A 21,161-nucleotide genomic window follows, 5' to 3' on the forward strand; every position below is an offset into this window, starting at 1 on the left:
TCCCATGCTGTAGCAGAGGGCGCGTTAAGTCTCACTGAATGGAAACCGCTTTGCGAGCCAGCCCTAGCTGAAGACAGAGGAGTATTTACCACCACGCAGAGAAGGGCGAAATCGGAAGTGTAGTGGAAAAACCACCAAGACTGCAACGGTTTGGCCCGCCCCCGAGGGAGAGAAGCGACGCCCTGCGCCTTTCGCCGCTCCTCCTGGCCGCTGCGGCGCGCCACCTACCGGCTGGAGGAGAGCGCGGCCGCCTGTGTGCTGCAGAGAGCAGCCCGGGGGTCCTTCTGCGGGCGCTTGATGCGGGGCGGGGAGGAAGGGGGCCACGCGGCGGCTTGCGGCGGGGGGGGGGTATTGTCACGTCGCTCGGGCCGCTGGGCGGTTCACTCGGGTCGGCGGCCTGACGGGCGCCGGCGATCGTCAGCGGCGGGGGGGGGGGGGTTGGCCTTTGGGGAACCTGAGTTCGAATCCCGCCAGGTGGCCCTGAGCAACATTCGATTAATTTTTTTTAAAAATCAGTGTCGACCTACCTCACAGGGTTGTTGTAGGGAGGGGGGAGCCCAGGGAAGACGTTAACACGCTTTGGAAACTCACATTTAATTAAAATGCAGAAGGAGAGGTGTTCTTGCAGCTGCTGCCGGTTTACTCATATTGTGTCTTCTTTACCATCTTGTGTTTAAATTTTTTGCTGTAAACTGCCTTGGGATTGCTTTAATGAAAGGCGGTATATAAATTTAACAATAAATAAATAAATAAAACTCCCATCATGAGTTGTAGCCCAACAACATTTGGGAACCCCAGTCTGAAAATCCCTGCCCTAGTGTTCAAGGGGACTTACACCCCAGCTAAGGGTGCCTCGAATGGGGAGCCCTCAAAGGACCTATTAGACTTCTGGGAGGATAGAGCGAAAATATCCTCAGGTTCAAAACGAGGAAAGAAAATTATTAGTGAGAATGTAAAAAGAAAGAAATGCTAACTTTGAAAATGGTAGCTTTAAATATATCACTGTTGTTTTATTATTAATAAAGAATTTTTATATGAACCACTTTGAGGACTTTTTCCACCGAAAATTGGTATGGAAATAAAAATAGAACAATTACTGTACAATCCAGAACTTCTGTAACTAATAATTGACACTGCCTCTTCCCCGTATTGAAAATGTCATGAATCCCATTTTGTTTTTCCTAGGTAAAATGTGGGGCAGGAGAGCAGCCCTTATGCTACTTAATACATCCCTCTGAGCCTAACAGGCTTACTTTCTAGAAAGTTTTTAGGATGACAGCTTAACTGCAACACTAAACGCAAAGGAAAAAGCCCCCTTGGGAGTAAAGGAACATAGGCGCATGCTGTAAAGAAGAATGTGGTGGCCCAAACCCACCCATGTTTGCTCAGAAATAGTCACATATCAAGATTTCTGTGGGATTGCTACATTTCATTCAGGAAAGTCCCCCTGAATTCAGCTTGGATTTAGACTTTTTCTAAGCACCCTAAAGAATTAAGGCCTTGGGAAATGCAAGGACCATTTAGTTACATTCACTAGGGAATAGATACCATTAATCCCAGTGGGATTTACTTCTGAGTAAACATGGTCAGGTTTGTGCTGTAAGGCTGTGATCCTATGCATTCTCACCTGAGAATAAACCCCACTGAACGGCTGGAGGCTCTCCAGCCGTGACAAATGGGAGTCATGTCCCAACAGAAGCAGGAGAGCTTCAGGCTGGCCATCCCTGGAGTAGAGTCAAAACATCCAGAGAGTAGGAGCCGTGGGAGCATACAATGACAGAGTGTCTTGTGGCACCTTAAAGACAAACCACTTATTGTATCAGTGCATCTGTTCACCTTTAAACGGTTGCAAGACTCTGCTGCTTTCCCTCAAACTGCAGGATTTATTTCTGAGTAAAGATGGTTCTGGATTGGGCCAGGTCATGGCTGCAATCCAATGTACTCCGGGGCTTATTCAAACTCTGTTTTTCTATCGCACACCACCCGAACCCCCAGCCCGTGCACTTTTGTTTAGTCAAAATCAAGAGGGGAGGGAAAACGAGTATTTCTTCTTTGCTGTGTTGGTTTTGCACGGCTTTGTAACAGCCAGATGCAGAGCTGGATTTAGGCCTTGCATCATGAGGGGCTTCCAGATATGGAAAGAGAGAGAGAGTGTCTAAACTCCAAGTTTTGCATAATATATTTTGATTTAAAGAAACCTCTGATGCAAATAGTGTAGGCTTATTGCAAGATAACAGTTTTTGTTAAGATTAATAGCTTTTCATTGCATCTTTGCCAAATTAAAAAGAATAATTCTATTTTCATTGTCCTTTTGGTTAGAATAGTACATAGTTTTAAGCTTGGCATAGTCTCTCTAGGGCCTCAATCCTGGACCTCCATATACTGATACCTCCATATACTGTTTAAGCAGGCTTCAGTCTGAGTCAATCAATGCCTCTGACTACTCAAACAATGATCTCATAATATACTAATAATGGAAGGTTATGAAGATTGAAAGGAAATGATTTTCATTTTCAATTTCTTTTTAAGCAACTACCAAAACCCTACTCCATATCAACTGCACAAACACATAATAAAAGTGGCACATGGCACAAATGTGGATAGAAATTTGGAGGAGAGCTGGTCTCGTGAGAGCAAGCATGACTTGTCCCCTTAGGTTGCAAGCAGGAATCTCTCTCAGCCCTATCTTGGAGAAGCCAGGGAGGGAACTTGAAACCCTCTGCTCTTCCCAGAGTGGCTCCATCCCGAGGGGAATTTCTTCCAGTTCTCACATTTCTAGTCTCCCATTCATCTGCAACCAGGACAGACCCTGCTTAGGTAAGGGGACAAGTCATGCTTGCGACCACAAGACCAGTTCTCCTCTCCCTAGCCAGATGGAACAAGGGTCTGATTCGGTATATGTTGGCTTCCTATGTTCCTATGAACACGTTGGTGCTCTCCTGGAGGAACCCGCCTCCACTGCTGAACTTCCAAGAAAGCCACACAGGATCAGGCTACAGGTGTGACACTGGGAATACTGACTGCGAATCTGAGAGGGTGGCAGTGGCATGACAGCCAACCAATCATGACTATGAATATTTATATCACGCTTTCCAACAAAAGCTCCCAAAGCTTTCCACCCTACTATATGCAGATGATGCAGCAATACTCTCACTGGTCTTAAACGAGCACTGAGGGCCTTGGCACAACATTGCAAGGAAGATCTACTGGAACGGAACTACCATAAAACCAAAATCATGGCCTTTGCCAAAAGGCCCAAGACTTGCTCTTGGCATATAGATGGGCACAAGATTGAACAGGTTCCTTGCTTTAAGTATTTGGGAGCAGTCCTTCACACCACTGGCACCAGAAGGGCACATGGGGACTATGTTGCTTTAAACAGGCAGAGGAGTTATTCTGTCATCTTTACCATTACATCCCTGCAGCACGTAAACTGTACGAAGCCAAGCCACTAGCACAGCTTCTCTACAGTGCCCACCAGGGTCCCTTCTCCAACTTCCCTCCATTGGAGTGCATGCAATCAAAGGTCTTAAGAGCAGCCCTTCAAGTCCTAAGACATGTCTCTAATATTACCCTGCCTGCGATTGGAGACTGGCCCGATGAAAGTGGAGGCAAGGGTCTGGATTACCATACTCCACTACTGGCTCAGGTTTAACTTGCTGCCCCTTTGGTCTTGCCCCCCTAACCCTGAGCGATGACTTCCAATCCAGCTGGAAACGGTCAATAAGGACTAAATTACTGTCCCTGGGCCTATCCCCTCACCTCTTAGGTAGCATGGGTGACGATCCGGCCAAGGCTCTCATCAAACAGTGCATTGCGGACACAGAGCGTCAAACTGATATAGGCAGGGCTCTGAATTTCCCCACCAGTGAGGGACTCAGATATTCTGCCTTTCCTGTGGCTTACCTAACTCAGCTGCAAGTTCCAAAGCACAGGAGGGCCTTCACACTGGCACACTGCCATGCCCTCCCCTCAGCAGTGCTTGAGGGACGTTACAGGAAGATCCCATTTCCGGAACGACATTGCCCTTGAGATTCTGGGCAAGTAGAAACAACCGAGCACGTCCTCCTTCGGTGCTCGTTTTACAAGGATATCCCCTCCAGCCTCATTCTACCACTATTACATTATTTGTTTATTTATTTAACATATTTTTATGCCGCCCCAAACTTACATCTCTGGGCGGTTTACAACAAAATAAAAACAGAAAAAGTAAAACATTAGTTAAAACAAAAACAAAAAGTTCAAAACATTACAACAATTTACAATTTTTAAAACAATATTTTAAAACAGCATTTAAACCATTAAAACAACATTAATTAAAAGCCTGGGTGAAGAGATGTGTTTACAAAGACTTTTAAAAAGCTGTCAGAGATGGGGAGGCTCTTCTTTCACTAGGGAGTGCATTCCAAAGCCTCGGGGCAGCAGCAGAGAAGGCCCATCCCTGAGTAGCTACCAGACGAGCTGGTGGGAACTGCAGACTGACCTCTCCTGATGATCTCAATGGGTGGTGGAGTTCATGACGAAGAAGACGTTCTCCTAAATACCCAGGGCTCAAGCCATTTAGGGCTTTATAGGTTATAACCAACACCTTGTATTTTGCCCGGAAACATATGAGCCAGTGTAGCTCCTTCAATATGGGAGTAATATGGTCTCTCCAAGATGACCCAGAGACCAACCTGGCAGCCGCATTCTGGACCAATTGTAGTTTCCGGACTACATACAAGCGCAGCCCAATATAGAGCACATTGCAGTAATCCAGTCTGGAGGTTACCAGCAGATGTACCACTGGGACCCCTAGACGTTCGCCTGCCCTGATGGGTAGGAGGAAAAAGCTGGGTTTGATTGTGCCCAGCATGCAGGTTCCTGCCCAAGTTGGAGGCAAACTGACATAGGCAGCTGTCCCACAGATCGAATATAGGTGGTCCGGAGCCTCCCAAGAGCTGGAGGTGGTACCAAAGGGGGTTGCCCTCTTCAGGAGCAACTTTGGGGGAGAGTGAGGGCCAGGGCCAGGGCCAGGGCCAGGGCCAGGGCCAGGGCCAGGCTTCCTGGCCAAGAATTCACATGTGGGTGGGTATTTAATGTGGCTTCTGTTTTAATTAGTCCTGGGTGATTTTGTTTTAATTCTTTTTATAAATGTGTCTGGGCTTATCTGGAGATGGGGAGACAGGGAGCATATCCACTAATCATGGGGCAGCAATTTCGGTGGTGGTGGGGAACAGAAGAAGTAACGTTGGGAGGTCATTACAGTGGAAGGGGACTTGGAACTTAATCGCTATTTCCCGTTCCAGCTGTCCTGCTAGCTCTTTGAACTTGGGGAGCAGTGCCAACCAACCTTGGACAGTGCTTGGTACAAAGGCAGGAGGTGAACAGCTGTCTTTCGTTCTACCATTGACTCAAGGGCCTGTCGCCCCGAGGAGAGAAGCAAGGGTAATGTACAAGGTACCAACATACAGCCCAGCAACAATATCAGAATTCCCCCCACCATTGTTTTCAAACCTCCCAAGCACTCAAACCAGTCAGAGGTGTCTAGGCCCTGCCAGGTCTGGGCAGGAACATGTGCTAGTTTGCGCATGCGATCAGTGATCTCCTCTGTGGCTTTCCCTTGGTCATTGATCTGGATACAACAATTGGAGAGACTGAATTTGCCACATACCCCGCCCTCCATTGCTAGCAGATAGTCAAGTGCTAGGCGGTTCTGGTACACTGCCGTGCGGAGCTGAGTGTTAGTTTTGGCTAGGAGGCTGAGAGCCAGGGAAGTCTCATTTGTGATAATCTCTAACACTGCTTGTAGCCTGATAATGCGGTTGAGCATGTATATGGGAGTTCAGTACCCGTAGGTCCCGTCTTGAGCCCAAGTGGCGGGCCCATAATACTGTATTATCCGCTCTGGGGGCCATTCATTGTCCTTCCAGTTTCCTATCCTCAGAGGTGACCCAAGACTCCGCTTGGTCCGCCCTCGGCTCTCATAGACTGGGACCCTTTCTGTGGCCATGAGGGCAGAGGCCCATACAAGCAGGCTAGGACCATTTGCCCTTTTCCCTTTTGTTTTTTCATTCAGCAGTGATGAAGGTTAAATCTTAAAATGGGAGGTGTAAGTTGCAGAAGGCTGGCGTAGGTTCATTTGGAAGTTGCAGAGAGATAGAGATGCTTCAGGAGATTTACTTGGTGCATGTGTTGTTGGAAGGTAGATGGAAGGAGGCTGGTTAAAGGGAAGGGAAGGGAAGTGTGATGTAATGAAGGTTTGGCATGTTGTCTTGAGTTGCTTGTTATGAAGCCAGGAAGGTAGTGTTGGATGACTGCAAGAGAAGGAGAGGAGAGACACAGAAGAGGAGAACAGAGAAGAGGAGCGCGGAAAGGCTCAGGGCCAGAGGCAAAAGGCTAACCTTTTGGCGGCCACCATTTCAGATGGCATGAGAAAGATGAGCAAGAGAAGGAGCAGGTCAGAACGTAGAGGAGGGTCACTGGAAGAATGAATGCCCCGAGAGAAACCGGGAACTCCGAGATGGGAGGCCCAGTGGTCACAACACAAGCTGTGGCAGAGGGATGCCACAGGGACAGGTGTTGGATGACCACCAACCATCACAGTGGCAGGAGCCAGGAGATTTTGTCGGCCTGGCCTCCTAGGAGGAAGACTAGGACAGACCGGGCACCCTCAACTTAGGCCCACGGGAGCCCATGGTCACAATCAACGCAGGGGGCCAGAAGATAATACACGGTGAGGAGATCCTCCGCCTCCCCAAGGGTGTTTGGTGTCCCCGGCAAGTGGCTGTTATGCACTGCCGAGGCCACCAAAAGGGGTGGTGGTGGCAGGATTGCACAAGGCAACCAGAGGGCTGACTAGGCAGCCCAAGGAGTGGCTGAGGATCTACTTGAAGCAGATCCAGCCCGACAGGGGACCCTGCTGTCCAAACCCCTAGACCTCTGGGACCCACAATACTCAGAGGATGAACTCAGATGGCTGAGTCACGAGCCAGGGACCAGGGGATGGTTCCATCTGCCAGACAACAGGCCGGTAGTGCCCAGAAGGTTGGGACACACTTTGGTAGAACACTACCATCAGTCCACCCATATGGAAAAAATGGTCCTTGCAAGGCTACTGCAGTAGTCCCTACATATCCACAACGTGTTTGCTTAGTGGAAAAAGCTTGTGCACGTTGCGTGACATGTGCCAGGATAGGGGCCCGTTGTGCCCCTCGGGGCTCAGGCAGTAGGGGCAGCCCCATTTGAGAATATCCAAATTGACTTCACTGATCTCCCCAGGCAGGGACTGTTCGCCAAGTCCTTGTATTTGCTTACACTTACATGGGGTGTTGAAGCGTTCCCAACATGCACAGGAAAGGAGAGAGAGGTCACTAGGGTCCTGCTAGAAGAGGTCATACCAAGATTTGGCCTCCCCCTCACAACTGAGTCCTGGGCCCTCGCTTGTCCATCCCGGAGCAGGAGTCAGGGCCCAAAGGGGGGTGCAACCCTTGCTTGCGGATTACTACTGATGGCTGGAAGACCACTCAGACGTTGGTCTATCATAGCTCATACAGCTGCAATGGCACTAGCTCAACCTGCCGCCACGCTAACACCACTTACCGGGTGTGTACAGAGGCCAGCTCCGTAGTCTGCCACACCCCAGGCAGGCGGGCCAAGTGGCAGCTCCAGTTGTACGGGCCAAATTTGGGGCTGGGAGCTACCGCCTATAGCCAACTCCTGAGGTATACCACCGTGCCCTCCCATGGCCAGGACAAGCCTTTGACCCTTTGCTTCGACACCTGTCATGCCACAGACCAGGACCCCGCTGGGGTATATTGTGTGTGTGTGTGGGGGGGTAGAATGGGAAAGGACCTACCGCACAGCCAGGTTCTATGTAGGCTTCCTTAGGACTACTCTGAACAGGGCCCCAGCATGGTCTGGAAGGTGGGACACGAATCGCCAGGGGTGGGTGAATGCCTTGGGAGGCAAGATTACCCACGGCCAGACAAAACCAGACTGCAGACACCACTGCTGCACCCCCTTCTGCCTCAGGATCACTCCCAAACAGGCCAAGAGTTCCTGGGTGCCAGTAGGAGAAGGAAATTATGAGGCTGAGGTTAGCATGGGAATCCATGTCTCTGGGGCCAGAGATCCAATCAGCCGAGTCCGGTTTCTGATGAAAGGGGACTGGGAGAAACCCACTGAACACCTTGTCCACACTACGTTCTGGAAGGAAATGGGCACAGTCATGGAGGTGCCAGCTGTTACCAAGAACCTGTTTGTGGACTTAGCAGGGCGAGTAGCCCTAAGCTTGAGTGTGACCAACTGCTATGTCTGTGCAGGCACCAAGATGGGCGAACAGTGGCCCTGGGAGGCGCGGGAGGTGGATTATGTCAACATAAGCAGAAGCCCAAATCTAACATGGACAGATCATCAGTGTCCCACCCGGTGGGTCCTCCAGAACTCCATCATAGGGTCCAGATGTTTTATTTGCCCGGCTGGGCAGAAATATAACATCTCCATGGGGGCCCTGGCCTGTGAGGCAGGGATGGTCTGCAACACCACTAGGAAGTGGATGGACTTCAATCATGCAGGCTCTAAGACCCCCCCAACCCTTATAATCAGTCTACCCAGAAGAGCCTGTATGATCTCTGGGAGGACCCTTGCGGGACCTCCAGCTCTTGGGAGGCTCCGGACCACCTATATTGGATCTGTGGGACAGCTGCCTATGTCAGTTTGCCTCCAACTTGGGCAGGAACCTGCGTGCTGGGCACAATCAAACCCAGCTTTTTCCTCCTACCCATCAGGGCAGGTAAACGTCTAGGGGTCCCAGTCTATGAGAGCCAAGGGCGGACCAAGCGGAGTCTTGGGTCACCTCTGAGGATAGGAAACTGGAAGGACAATGAATGGCCCCCAGAGCGGATAATACAGTATTATGGGCCCGCCACTTGGGCTCAAGACGGGACCTACGGGTACTGAACTCCCATATACATGCTCAACCGCATTATCAGGCTACAAGCAGTGTTAGAGATTATCACAAATGAGACTTCCCTGGCTCTCAGCCTCCTAGCCAAAACTAACACCCAGCTCCGCACGGCAGTGTACCAGAACCGCCTAGCACTTGACTATCTGCTAGCAATGGAGGGCGGGGTATGTGGCAAATTCAGTCTCTCCAATTGTTGTATCCAGATCAATGACCAAGGGAAAGCCATAGAGGAGATCACTGATCGCATGCGCAAACTAGCACATGTTCCTGCCCAGACCTGGCAGGGCCTAGACACCTCTGACTGGTTTGAGTGCTTGGGAGGTTTGAAAACAATGGTGGGGGGAATTCTGATATTGTTGCTGGGCTGTATGTTGGTATCTTGTACATTACCCTTGCTTCTCTCTTCAGGGCGACAGGCCCTTGAGTCAATGGTAGAACGAAAGACAGCTGTTCATCTCCTGCCTTTGTACCAAGCACTGTCCAGAAAGGACAATGAGTTGTGAGTGCCGCCCAAGGGCGGCAAAGGGGGGAATGAGGCAGACTCAGGTTTGTGGTGGTCAAGAAATGGTTAAAAGGGTCTGTATTACCAAACTGCACTAATTGCAACTTGCTAACTGCACAATAAATCTGTCTCCCGCTGGTATGTGGAAAGGGGCCCCGGTTTGATATCTGTAGATAGCAAAGCGCTGGTCAGCAGGCCTTCAAGGACACATCTGGCAAGGAGTGGAATAGTTGGAACAAGATGAAGGAAGGGGAGGAATGCTTAATTATAGTTAGTATGGAATATTGTCTGATTGGTAATAATTGTAAAATGACGATTTAGTGATGCTGACCAATGAGGATTGTATCCACTATTTGTAAATTAATGTGAGTATAAAAGCTGAAGTCACGATGTAATCTGGATCTCAGGCTTTGGAATCTATTCCACTGAGATCAATTGCTGGCAATAAATTCTGCTTTCTCTCAACTGCTGGTGTCAGTCTCTCACTCAGAACCCCGGGGGATTTCTGCTACACAGTGGCGACCTTGCCGGTGGCAGGCACACCGCCACAAGCAGTGTCTCTTTATAGGCCCAGAGATGATGACCACCCTGATCAGATGGAAAGCAGGGCCTGCTGAGTCACTCCTGGGCAAAGCAGCCACTGCCAGAGGCCACAGTCCCACAGGTCAGGAAGGGGCATTCAACAGCAGCAGCCGCAACAGACAGCTCACACCAGTCTCTTACCCTGGGGCTATCTGGGAAGCAGGTGGTCTCTCCCTCTGCTGCAGGGCTTCTTTATAGGCCATCTCCAGATAAGCCCAGATCATACGGACCCATTTGACACCTCCCTACTGCTTTCCGACTCAGCTCCGACATCACCTACCGAGCTGCCAGGTTCTCTGTGGCAGCGATTAAAATCCAGCGGTTGATCGTGTTCTCCTGTCCAGCAACTGACTTTATGGACTTATTTCAGCCTGCCCTGTGCCTGGGCCGCCTCAGAGACATTCCGAGCAGCCCTGCACTCCTAACTGCTCTACAGCGTTCTGGCTTGTTACCCTGCCCTAAAACGTCTATCATGACCATGTCTTTTAATAACTTTTTTAAATGCATCTTTGAGGACTTTATAATGCATTTTTGCCTCTTTCTATGATGCTCTTAATTTTATCTCCTGATTTTTAATAGCTTTTTAGTATATGCTTGTGATGTGAATTCGGTTCGTCCCTGGGTCCGCCTTTTAGCCAATCAAACAGACTCAGTGGGAATACTTTAGAGGCTTTTATTGCACTGCAGTTGCAACAGGTAATCAGTGGGCTTCGGCTCTGCACTGAATGCAAATTGGTTATAGGTGCATCTTACATTTATACAGACAATCTGAATGATGCTGACACCCTAGACATAGTATACGTGGCAACAAAATGGTGGACTAAGTATCTAGTACGCATGCGAATGATTCATTGTTCATCTGGTGATTACTCCTTATTTGGTTACATCCTGTTTTCTTAATTGTCAGCAAAGAACAGTGAGAATCCTGTGAGAACCAAGTTTTCTTAGATACAATTTAGTGGAGAGAGATAATGACGTTGATCATGAGAGGCTGTGATGGCCCTGAGCTGGGCTGGGGTTACTTTAAGTCAGACTGAAGTTTTCTAAGTAAAATGGAGTTACTTTGGTTTTCTAAAACACATCACTTGTGTTGTTATTCACCCACAGGCTTTTAATATTTACTCCTTTATAACCATAGTTTTATTTTGAATTTTACTATCTTGTACTTAGTCATTTATCCACAGACTTTTAATATTTGCTCTTTTATGTAATCACCCCTTCAATGAGATTGACGGACTGATTGAATGAAGCTCCCAAAGCAGTTTACAGAGATATAAATAAATAAATAAATAAAATGGCTTCCTGTCCCCAAAGGGCTCACAGTCCAAAAAAGAAACCGAGGACAGGCAGAAGCAGCCGCCCCTGGAGGGATGCTGTGCTGCTGGGGATGGAGAGGGCCAGTTGCTCTCCCCCGATCCATAAAAAGAGGAATCGCCATTCCTAAGAAAGAGGGAAGTCCACCGGAGCCGGCCGGGAGGAAATAAAGAGGAGGAGCCAAGCCCTGGGGCGGAGCCACCAGTGGAGGCACATGCGCTGTCCGCTGCACCTCGCCGCGCCAATCTTGCTGCTCCATCCGGGTTCTCTGGCAAACGCCGCGCGCCGAGAAGGCTGACAAGCGAGGCAGCCAATCAGCAGCGCTTGCTGGGAGCGGTGGGGGATGGGTGCCGTTCCTCCTCCTCCTGCGCGAGATGAGCGGCTGAAGCGGCTGTTGCTCTAAAATGGCCGCCGCTGCCGCCGCGCCGTCCATGGCCACCGCTGCCGCCTCCCCCTCTCCGGCCTCGGCCGCCGCCCTGACGGAGAGCAAGAAGATCACGGAGCTGCGCGTCATCGACCTCAAGTCGGAGCTGAAGCGGCGCAACTTGGACGTCGCCGGCGTCAAGACCGTCCTCATCGCCCGCCTCAAGCAGGTCGGCAGCCGGCGGGGGGCGGGGGTGGCAGGCGCGGGCGCTACGCGAGGCCGGCTGCGGAGGGAGGGCAGGCCGGCCGGGTGGCCTCTCGCTTGGGTGGCCCTCCGCTCTCCTCCTCCTCCTCCTCCTCCTCCTTTCCCCGATTCCTCCTCGTGCTCCTGCCAGCAGAAGGCCCCGTCCCCGCCTTGGGCTCCTTTCCTGCCCGAGAACGGCGCGCGCCTCCCGCTCTGCTGCTCCTCGGCGAGGCCGCGCCGCCTCCTCTCCCCAGCTCGCTCGCTCGCTCGCTTTTGAGCCGCCTTTCTGCGAAGAAGGTGCTGCTCGCCCTTGGCCTGGCCGGCGTGAATGGCGCCCTTGGTGAAGAAACAGCCGGAGCGAGGGGAGTGAGGGCGCCTTGGCTTGCCTGCGGGTGGCGGGGGCCTCCGGGGCCTCCCCCGGGGGTGGGGCCGGATGTGCGCCCAGGGCGTCCTGGAGGCTAAAGGCCTTTGGAGGGATTCCTCCACCCCACTGCGAGTTAAGCATCATCCCCCCGCCCCCCCACACCCCTTGAAGCACGCGCAGTATTTTCAACACGTGGGTTCTCGAGGGCCCGAACAGCAACGGGGCTCGCAGGAATGGACGACCGTAAAGCAGGCCCCTCTCTGCAAAGCTGCCTTTCAAGGCGCAGCTGACCATCTCCCCACCCCGCAGATTTCTCTCCTCTTCCTTCCGCCTCTGCAGCACCCGGCACAGCCCAGGCCCGCGGCGTGGCCACCACACCACCCCGAACCGACTGAGGATTGGGGGGGCCCCGAGGGGTGTGGAGGCCCTGGACCCCGGCCCCGAAGTCCAGGGGAAAGAGCGGCTCTGGGTGGGGTCATGGCTCCGTGCTTGAATGCATTGCAGCGGGTCCCAGCTGCACTCCCTGGCAGCAGTTCGGGCTGGGAGAGGCTCCTCCTGCAGCCTGGGCCCCTGGAGAGCTGCTGCCGCCGAACAGCGCAGACCATACCGACTTGGCTGGACCAAGAGGCTGACTTCGTATAAGGCATCTTTGTGTGTTCCTAGCCGTCTAGGCTGACACCATGTGGTCTGATCATGTCGACTCCAGGGAATGTATGAAAACTAATGGCCATTGAGAAGGAACCAAAGCCATAGGATTTTCTGAAATTCCATACATTTCTGTGGCCATTTGGAAAGAACTAGTTCATTTCAGTGGGCATTCCCTGACATTAATTTTGGCATGTCCACTGTAAGACTTGCATGCTGAGATTCACTACCTGGCAGCATCTCCAGGTGGGGCTGGGAAAGGCTCCTACCTGAAACCTGGGAGAAGCTACTGCCAGTCAGTGTGTCAGTAATACTCAGTTAGATGGACCAAGGATCTGACTGACTACAGCAGCTTCCGATGTTCCTATACAAAGCAAGGAAGGTGCATTCAGCCCCATGGCTGTGGCCCAGCCCAAGATAAAGCCTTTTTGTGGCCCTCTGATCTCAGTGGAAGGGTTGAGCATCAGCCATTCCTTGGGGAGAAGAATAAAACTTGTGCACTGTTTCTCCTACTGAAATGTCTGTAATCTTTATTTGGGCATATATTGTACTTCTTATGGAAAAGCAATTTCCAAAACAGCTTGCAAATTTGAAAGCAAACGTTAGAAATGTTGAGGGGTGTGAGAAGTTCTGACACAGCTGAGCATGCTCTGCTGGTAAAGGTGCTTAGCCCAAGAGATTATCTGGAGACATTGGCTTGAGTTGGAAAACCAAAGATTTATTAAAGTAAAACATCACATGCTAAAAGAGAGCCATTGGAAAACATACACAAACAGGCAGTAGCCTTCAACAATAACTGAAGAATTCTGACTGACTCTTAACTAACCAAGAGACACCAATTAACATAACTCCTCATGCCTCTACTGGCCATAAGAGGTTACTGCGGTGCTAAGAATAATGCTTTTTAGAATTCTCACTTCTAACAAGGAACAATCCATTCTCTCTCTTACATACAAGTATATTACTATACTTATTTAGTATTGGAACAGCAAAAACATTCAGGATGGGTACAAAGAGACACAGTGCACTTGGAAGCACTTGTCTTAGGCTGGATCAGTGACTTAAGAAGTGTAACATGTTTAAGTTTTAAAGGGCTGGATAAATCACAGTTTGACTTAAGGTTGCAATCCCTGATGTGCTCGGGCCAAATACCAGTTTGGGCTGAGATGTGCGAGATAGTCATCTGCTTTAGACACTTTCAGTAGTTTGAGGTTGATGGGTCTGAACTGCTGTTGAGTGGCAGTGGTCTGTTGTCCCTGTAGTGTTTTTAATTTGCAGAATGCATTGCACTCAGTGATGGGCTTTTATTCCCCTTCTTGTGACTGCTGTACCTTCCTCTATCCCCCGCCTTCATTTTTACAGATGAATTTAGGCTTGTGACAACTTGCTACAAACACTCAGTAAGCCAATTGACAGAGCCCAGACCAATGACCAGACTATCCCAGGATGAAACTTGGTTGCCTGTATCATGAAACATTTTAAATCACACATCAGGTGTGATAAATGGGGGCAGAGGGGGCATTGGTAATGCTCTGTGTATTAGACTAGTGAGGAGAACTTCAGGTGCAGTTATGTGGCTGTATGATGGCTTGTGTCAATTCTGTTCTGTTCTAAGCTGTGGCTGTACTCACTTGAATTTGTGCAGGGATGTTTTTTTTGGAAAATTTTGAATTTGAAAATTTCCCATACAAATTGCATCGCTTACATAATTTTTTCATTTTTTTCTTTTTAAAAAACCTATACTCATTTTCCTTATGCTGTAAATAGATTGTGGCCTAATATAGATTTTTTGGCCTATTTTTATACAATAAAAAACCCCTCACCTCCACCATATTACTTTCCTATCCTGTATCTCAAAGGTTATTCAAGTAGCCAAGCTGAAATATTCGATGGGGGGTATCAATAAAGACACTTGATGGACTTCAATTGTTTTACTGAAACAAATTAAAAGCTTTAAGTGTAAATTTTTTTTATTGGAGGACTTGGTGAATCAGGAAAACATACTTACCCCTCAAACACTTCCTGGGTATAGTTACAACTTATAGTTACAACTTTGAAATGGCTGAACTTAATATAGTGTTGTGATCCATTCTTTGTTACTAATCAGTTTTATGAGACCATGCTGGATGTCCAAACTAGCATTGCACATGTGCAACAGTGTGAGGTCCAGACTACCTCTGCCCTTTTGTCTGGGCAGGAGAAGGGATGATTTTTGCCAAGCTTCCCTTCCCTCTAAAGCCCACTGTGTCACCAAAACTTGTGCCTGAATGTTGTGTGACCCTCAGGGACATATTTTGGTGACACAGAGATTGGCAAAAATATCCTCTTCCCTGCTGAAGTGTCAGTGCAGGGGCAGTCAACAACTCCCACTGCTGCATGTGTGCAATGCTTGTCTGGATGATGGCCCATGAAATTTTAGAAACAAAATCTGCAGAAAAATTATGGGGTAATTTTCCACTCCACATCTCTAGGTATGTGACCAGTTGTGCATTTTCAAAACCTTTTATGGATTATGCAACAGAGAAGGCAGTCATGCTATATTGTTCAAGAATGTTTTAAGGACATGGGTGCAAATAACTTTGCAAATATGTCTGCATTTGCCACCAGCTCATCTGGTGGCCACTCAGGGACGGGCCTTCTCCATTGCTGTCCTGAGGCTAGAGGCATAGGTTTTGGGCGGTATAAAAATACATTAAATAAATAAATAAAAATAAACTTATTGCTTATTTCAGGAAACTGAAAGTAATTGAAAGTCTGTGGACAAGGATCCAAAAAAGGTGTGTAGGCCTTTGGTGGACAAGGACATCTTGAAGAAGGGGGGCACCCATTTGTTCTCAGAATCAACTGAACAGTAGTTTAGGGCAGGGGTGCACAACTCAAATGCCCCCGGTGGGCTGAAACCAACAATGACCTTGTGTGTGGAGGCTGAGGTCAATTTTTAGACCCTAAATTTAGGGCACTTATTAAATTAAAATTCAATATTAGCTAATTAATTGATTGAATTACATCAAATTAAAATGCAAGTCATTAAAAAATTGAAGCTCTGGCAGGCCAAGATGAATTGAATTAAATTGGATTAAAATTCATAACCATTATGGAAACAAAACCTATATTTGCATAACCTCAAATGTGATTTTTTTTGGGGGGGTAGGTATTTTAGATGGGTGGGTGGGTGATGGTGTGGAACATTCCTCAATCCAGTTGGAATTGAGGAATGAATTTAAAATCGCGTATACAAGAACACTAATAAACATTTAACTCTATTTTAAATTCAGTAATTTTATTTATTTATTTATTTAACATATTGTTATACCGCCCAAAACTTACATCTCTGGGTGGTTTACAAAATAAAAACAAAATAAAATATTAGTTAAAAACAAAAACAAGAAATTTAAAACACAATTTAAAATTTTTAAAACAGTATTCTAAAACATTTAAAACAATCAAAACAGTATCAGTTAAAAGCCTGGGTGAACAGATGAGTCTTTAAAGACTTTTAAAAAAAGGTCAGAGATGGGGAGGCCCTTATTTCACTAGGGAGCGCATTCCACAGCCTCGGGGTAGCAACAGAGAAGGCCCGTCCCTGAGTAGCCACCAGATGAGCCAGTGGCAAATGCAGATTATTTTAGCACCGAGAAAGATAGTGCAACAAGGCTGCACAAGTACCTGCTTTTGCTCCAGTGCTCAAGAGATTCTTGCCCCTCGCCCTAGCTCTCAAGCCCTTTGCTTCTGCCGAGGGCTGCTCCACTGCTGCAGAGGTGGAGGCACCGCTTCACAGGAGTGATGGCAAGGCAGTGTGCTGCTCGCCTCCCCCCACCCCCGGCTCCTGAGTGCCTGGTGACCTGCTTTCAGTCAGGTGGGCAGGTGGCAGAGAGGTGGCGTGCTGTTGCGGGGTCCCCGCTCACCTCACACCAGCTCCCAAGCACCTCTGCCCTTCGGGGTTGGTAGCTTCCTGCAAATGAGGGCGAGCAGCGGGGCATGGGCAAGCAGAGTGCTGCCTTGCCACCACTTCAGCCGCCTGGGCTCCCAAGCCCCTCACTTCCATTGAAGTTGGGAGCCTCCTGGGAATGAGGGAACACATGTGCTCTGATGAAGACTCGGGGTGCATGCCTGCCATTCCCAGGAAGCTCCTGGCCCCATCAGAAGTGCAGAGGAGTGGGGGAGGCAAGCAGCACACCCGCAGCGAGGAAGAGCACTGGCTCCCTTGCATGCCCGCCCTCCTGCCTGGCCTCCATGGGCTTGCTCTGCTGCTTCTGAGTGGCCAGTGGAGTCAAGATGCTGGCTGAGCAGCAAGTACCTTCTCCATGGGGCTTTCTTTCTCCCTGTTTGCTTTTCCTCTGTCAGCTCCTGAGCACCTCAGCTGCTGTTGGGCCCGGGAGCTTCCTGGAAATGAGGGTGAACAGGTGTCCTGAAGGAGATACAGGGCACATACATGTCCTCATCCAGAGCATGCACATGCTCTATCTCCTTCAGAGAGCGCAGGTGCACCCTCATTTTCAGGAAGTTCCCAACATCAGCTGAGGGGCTCAGGAGCTGGTGATGAGAAGCAAGCAGGGAGAAAGCAAGCCCCATGGAGGGCTTGGGAGGCTAGTAGCAGAAATGGCCTGGCAGGCCAAGAAAAAAAGGCCTCACGGGAGGATGTTGTGCAGGCTTGGTTTAGGGAGATAGCTCAACAGGTGCTTTGTGTGCAGAAGATCGCAGTTGTCTGTGTGTGAACAGTGCATGTGACTCATGTGTTGAAGTTGCACATTGGTTATATATGTTACACAGAAGTAACTCTGTATCTAGGATTGTGGTTCATAACTGTGGCGGAATAAGATGTGTTCCACTGAAGTCAAATAGTCACACTGAACTGCGTAGCTGAACTGTAGCTAACCCTATTTAACTACATAGTAGATAGTAGTTAATCCTGTTTCAGAGAATTGCCTGAAATAAAGTTCTCTGTGTTGCACTTTTTGGTCTTTCTCTGGCTCCCCATGATCTGCTGTGGATCCCCCCCCCCCCCATTATGATTTAGAACTGGTTCAAGTGAGAATGTGGAATGAGGAAGTGAGGGCAGGATATGCCAGATTATGGGAAGAGCAGATGTGTTAATTAAATCAGGGGTTCCCAACCTGTGGTACTCCAGATCTTGCTGAAATACTACACCCATCTTTCCCAGTTAAATCAAGGTAACAGGTGAAATGTGGTCAGTGTATTTTGTAAAATTTCAAAATAAGATGCACCCTTCATTGCAATTGCCCCAATCTAGGTTGGGTTTTTCACCACACAATAACCTGCTTTACTGCCCTGGGAAAAAGTCCGTCTAAGGCATTCATATTTTGCATTTTAAAGACCTTCCTATAAGTGTACACAATAGCTTCAATCTGAATATGTAACTAACATTTAAAATTTTTAATGCCCTGCCTTTCATGAAATTTAAGCAGCTTACAAACATTTTTTTGTTGAAAAGCAGTATACTAACATTTTAAACAATATTTTAAAAGAATCTTTAAAACATGTTTTCCTATAAAAATTTTTAAAAAAACACTAAATCTGAATGTAATCTGAAATCTACGCTTAATATTGAATTGGTCTTCTGAATTAGACTGCTTTTCTGTGTAACTAGCAAATCATGGGGAAAATCCCCAGCAGTCCAGAAATGCCTCCCAGGTGTATTAAATCGGCCCCAAATCACCATTTTAGGGCCATTTTTGTGTGAAAGTGAGCCATAAAATAGCTCCCAATGTCAAGATAGGCCAGAAATGACTTGAGGTTGTTTCTGGCCACCCGTGGATATGCAGATCTAACCCTCTTTTCTTTTGTTTCCCCCCTTCCCCCCTTAATAGAGAATCGGTTCTCTATTATCCAACCACGGATATGCGAAACTGTGGATGGCAAGTCCACAATTCATGAGGTTCTCCTGTATTTCTGTACTTGGGTGACTGTGTTGCACGGTTGATTTAAATAATCATGAGAAAACCTCAGTTTAAATCATTTAAATCAAGTTTCCTATCAACACAACTTCACGTATTTCTTTAAAAATTATGCAAATCTGATCACTAAACATTTACAACAAATATACAAGAGGGTATATTTCATGTAGCTTTTTAGATAATTTGATTTTTACTAATTTAAAATAGCCAGGTACATAATAAATAAAAATCCAGGTACATAGTACCTGGTTATTTATGTAATGGATTTTGTGACAAAATGCAGATCTCTAGCTTGGCGCAAGAATGTCTTGTGCTTCCACTCCGAGTGCTCTGCATGGAAGACATTCCTCCCTGATGTTGTTGAATGAGTTTAGTCTCTTGCCTCGCGTCATGGAAGAGACAGAGCCATCAAGGTATAGTCTTAATCCCTTTTTCACAATAGGTAACCAGCTCAAACCAGAACTGTTTTTAGACATGTATGTTCAGACCCATTAAGGAGGAACCTCCAGTTAGGAGGGAAAACCTCAAGCCTGGATTGGCCTAAGATCAACATTATATCAGAGAAACACCAAATCGTCTCATTGGATCCCAGAGCTGTCTGTCTCAAGGAGTAGGAAAGCCTTTCTTCTCTCTAATCACTATAAAATGAGGGCAAAGACCCCCAAGCATTTTGTCACCAGTCATGAGTTAACCATTCACCATCTGCTAGTGTCCTGAAAGGGAGATGCTGTAGGGGTTAACACTCTCAGCCAAGGACCCACCTATTTGTTGAACTTGGGTGAAACTATTTTAGTTAGTTGTTTAATGTTTCTAGCCTACTTTCCAGTAGGCTTAAGAGATCACCCGGCATTCCGTGTGCGCATGGGCATGTCCCCCATCAATTTCTCAGTGCCTGGACCAGTATGAACCAAACAGTACAGTTGTAGGAAAGCCTCAGCGGTGTAATTTGTGATGATGGCAGCTGTTTAAACTTTTGAGGTGCAAGTGGGCTAACGTGGACTGCCTAACTGATTTGAACCAAATGTAGTACAGGTGCAGGGACACAGACGGATGAAGTTCATGGTTTGTATTGATGTCGTCCACCCTGATTCAAGGTGGTGGACATGTGAATGTTTGTGGTGCAAGTGTAGACCAAATTTGGTACAGTTGTAGGGATAGTGAAAGGAAAGTAGGCAGATTAGTTTTTACTAGAACAACTTGTATTATCTTTTGTGTTTCTGTGTGCCTTTTTAAACTCCCATTTCCCCCAATTCCTTATTCTGTGTTTAAAGCTTATCTTCTGTCTGTCTGTCTATCTTCTATATATTTAATTCTCTAAGGCATACCCATGGCTAATCTTGTGTGTGGCAGCTCTCTTGTGTTTGCAAGCAGAAGCACCTGATTGGGCAGTGGGGATTCCATATGCAGATAGGGAGGAGGAGCCTGTGATGGTTAAGGTCAGTTGGAATGCCAGTGTTACTGGTCAGAAGATGTTCTTGATTGTAGAGGAGAGGAATATATATTTATTATTTTATTTAAGATATATTTATACCCTGCTCCTCCAGTGCACTACTGCTTAGGGCGGCTCACAACAATAAGCTAGACACAAAATACAATAAAAGTAATAAAATTAACTAAATTAAACAAGAAAAGAAAAAATTTGTCAGATTAAAACCCACAATAATTAGATTGAAATTAAAACTGAAAATTATAAAAAGCTAAAGAACCTACCAGATATAACAAAAAAATAATAATGGAGCATTTAAAAGCCTCCTTAAAAAGGTGCGTTTTAAGATGTTTTTTAAAAAACACTGAGGGAGGGAGCATGGTGATGCTCTTCAGGGTTAGGGTGTTTCATAGGTGAGCGGCCTCAACCAAAAAGGCCCTGTCTCTAGTCCCCGCCAACCGGATCTCTGTTAGTGGCGGGGTAATGAGCAGGGCCTGAGATGATGCTCAGAGGGCCCTGGCAGATTCATATGGGCAAATGCGGTCCAACAGGTACTCTGGCCCCAAGCCGTGTGTGTATAGATAGTGCAAGAGATAGGGTCTGCAAAGAGAGGGGCCATGAGAGAGGAAAGAGCCCCTTCAGGAGAAGGCGGCTGCCATTGTGTGAATTAGATGAGGAAGCAAGATGAAGAAGATCGGTTAACTCAGGAAGGGAGATGGGAAGGGAAGAAAGACAATGGGGAAGAGAGCAGGAAGGAAGGGTGAGGGGCAGGCCCAAGCCTGTCAGTGACCTGAGGGGAACAAGGAGCCATGGCTACCGAGGCCATTGGTGGAGGCAGGCACAGGCAGGCAAGGAACGG

General features: G+C 48.0%; 2 protein-coding genes across 5 annotated transcripts in view; one reads left to right on the forward strand and one right to left on the reverse strand.

Annotated features, from left to right (window-relative positions):
• Positions 1 to 194, reverse strand: part of RNF111 (ring finger protein 111) — a 38,298-nt gene extending 38,104 nt beyond the window's left edge. Inside the window, exon 1 of the mRNA XM_053273027.1 lies at positions 90 to 194. The gene's annotated coding sequence lies outside the window, so the exon portion shown is untranslated. The remainder of the gene's footprint in view (positions 1 to 89) is intronic.
• Positions 195 to 11,514: 11,320 nt separating this feature from the next.
• Positions 11,515 to 21,161, forward strand: part of SLTM (SAFB like transcription modulator) — a 48,766-nt gene continuing 39,119 nt past the window's right edge. For 2 of the 4 annotated variants that reach the window (XR_008311461.1, XM_053272583.1), the window contains exon 1: positions 11,515 to 11,938. Coding sequence is in view for 3 of the 4 variants with exons in the window: in XM_053272583.1 (XP_053128558.1) it covers positions 11,750 to 11,938 (189 nt within the window). In the remaining variant the exon portion in view is untranslated. The remainder of the gene's footprint in view (positions 11,939 to 21,161) is intronic. The other 2 variants (XM_053272584.1, XM_053272582.1) reach the window with 2 other exon arrangements.

Source organism: Hemicordylus capensis, chromosome 10 (assembly GCF_027244095.1).
Source record: "Hemicordylus capensis ecotype Gifberg chromosome 10, rHemCap1.1.pri, whole genome shotgun sequence".
NCBI classification, from domain to species: Eukaryota; Metazoa; Chordata; class Lepidosauria; order Squamata; family Cordylidae; genus Hemicordylus; species Hemicordylus capensis.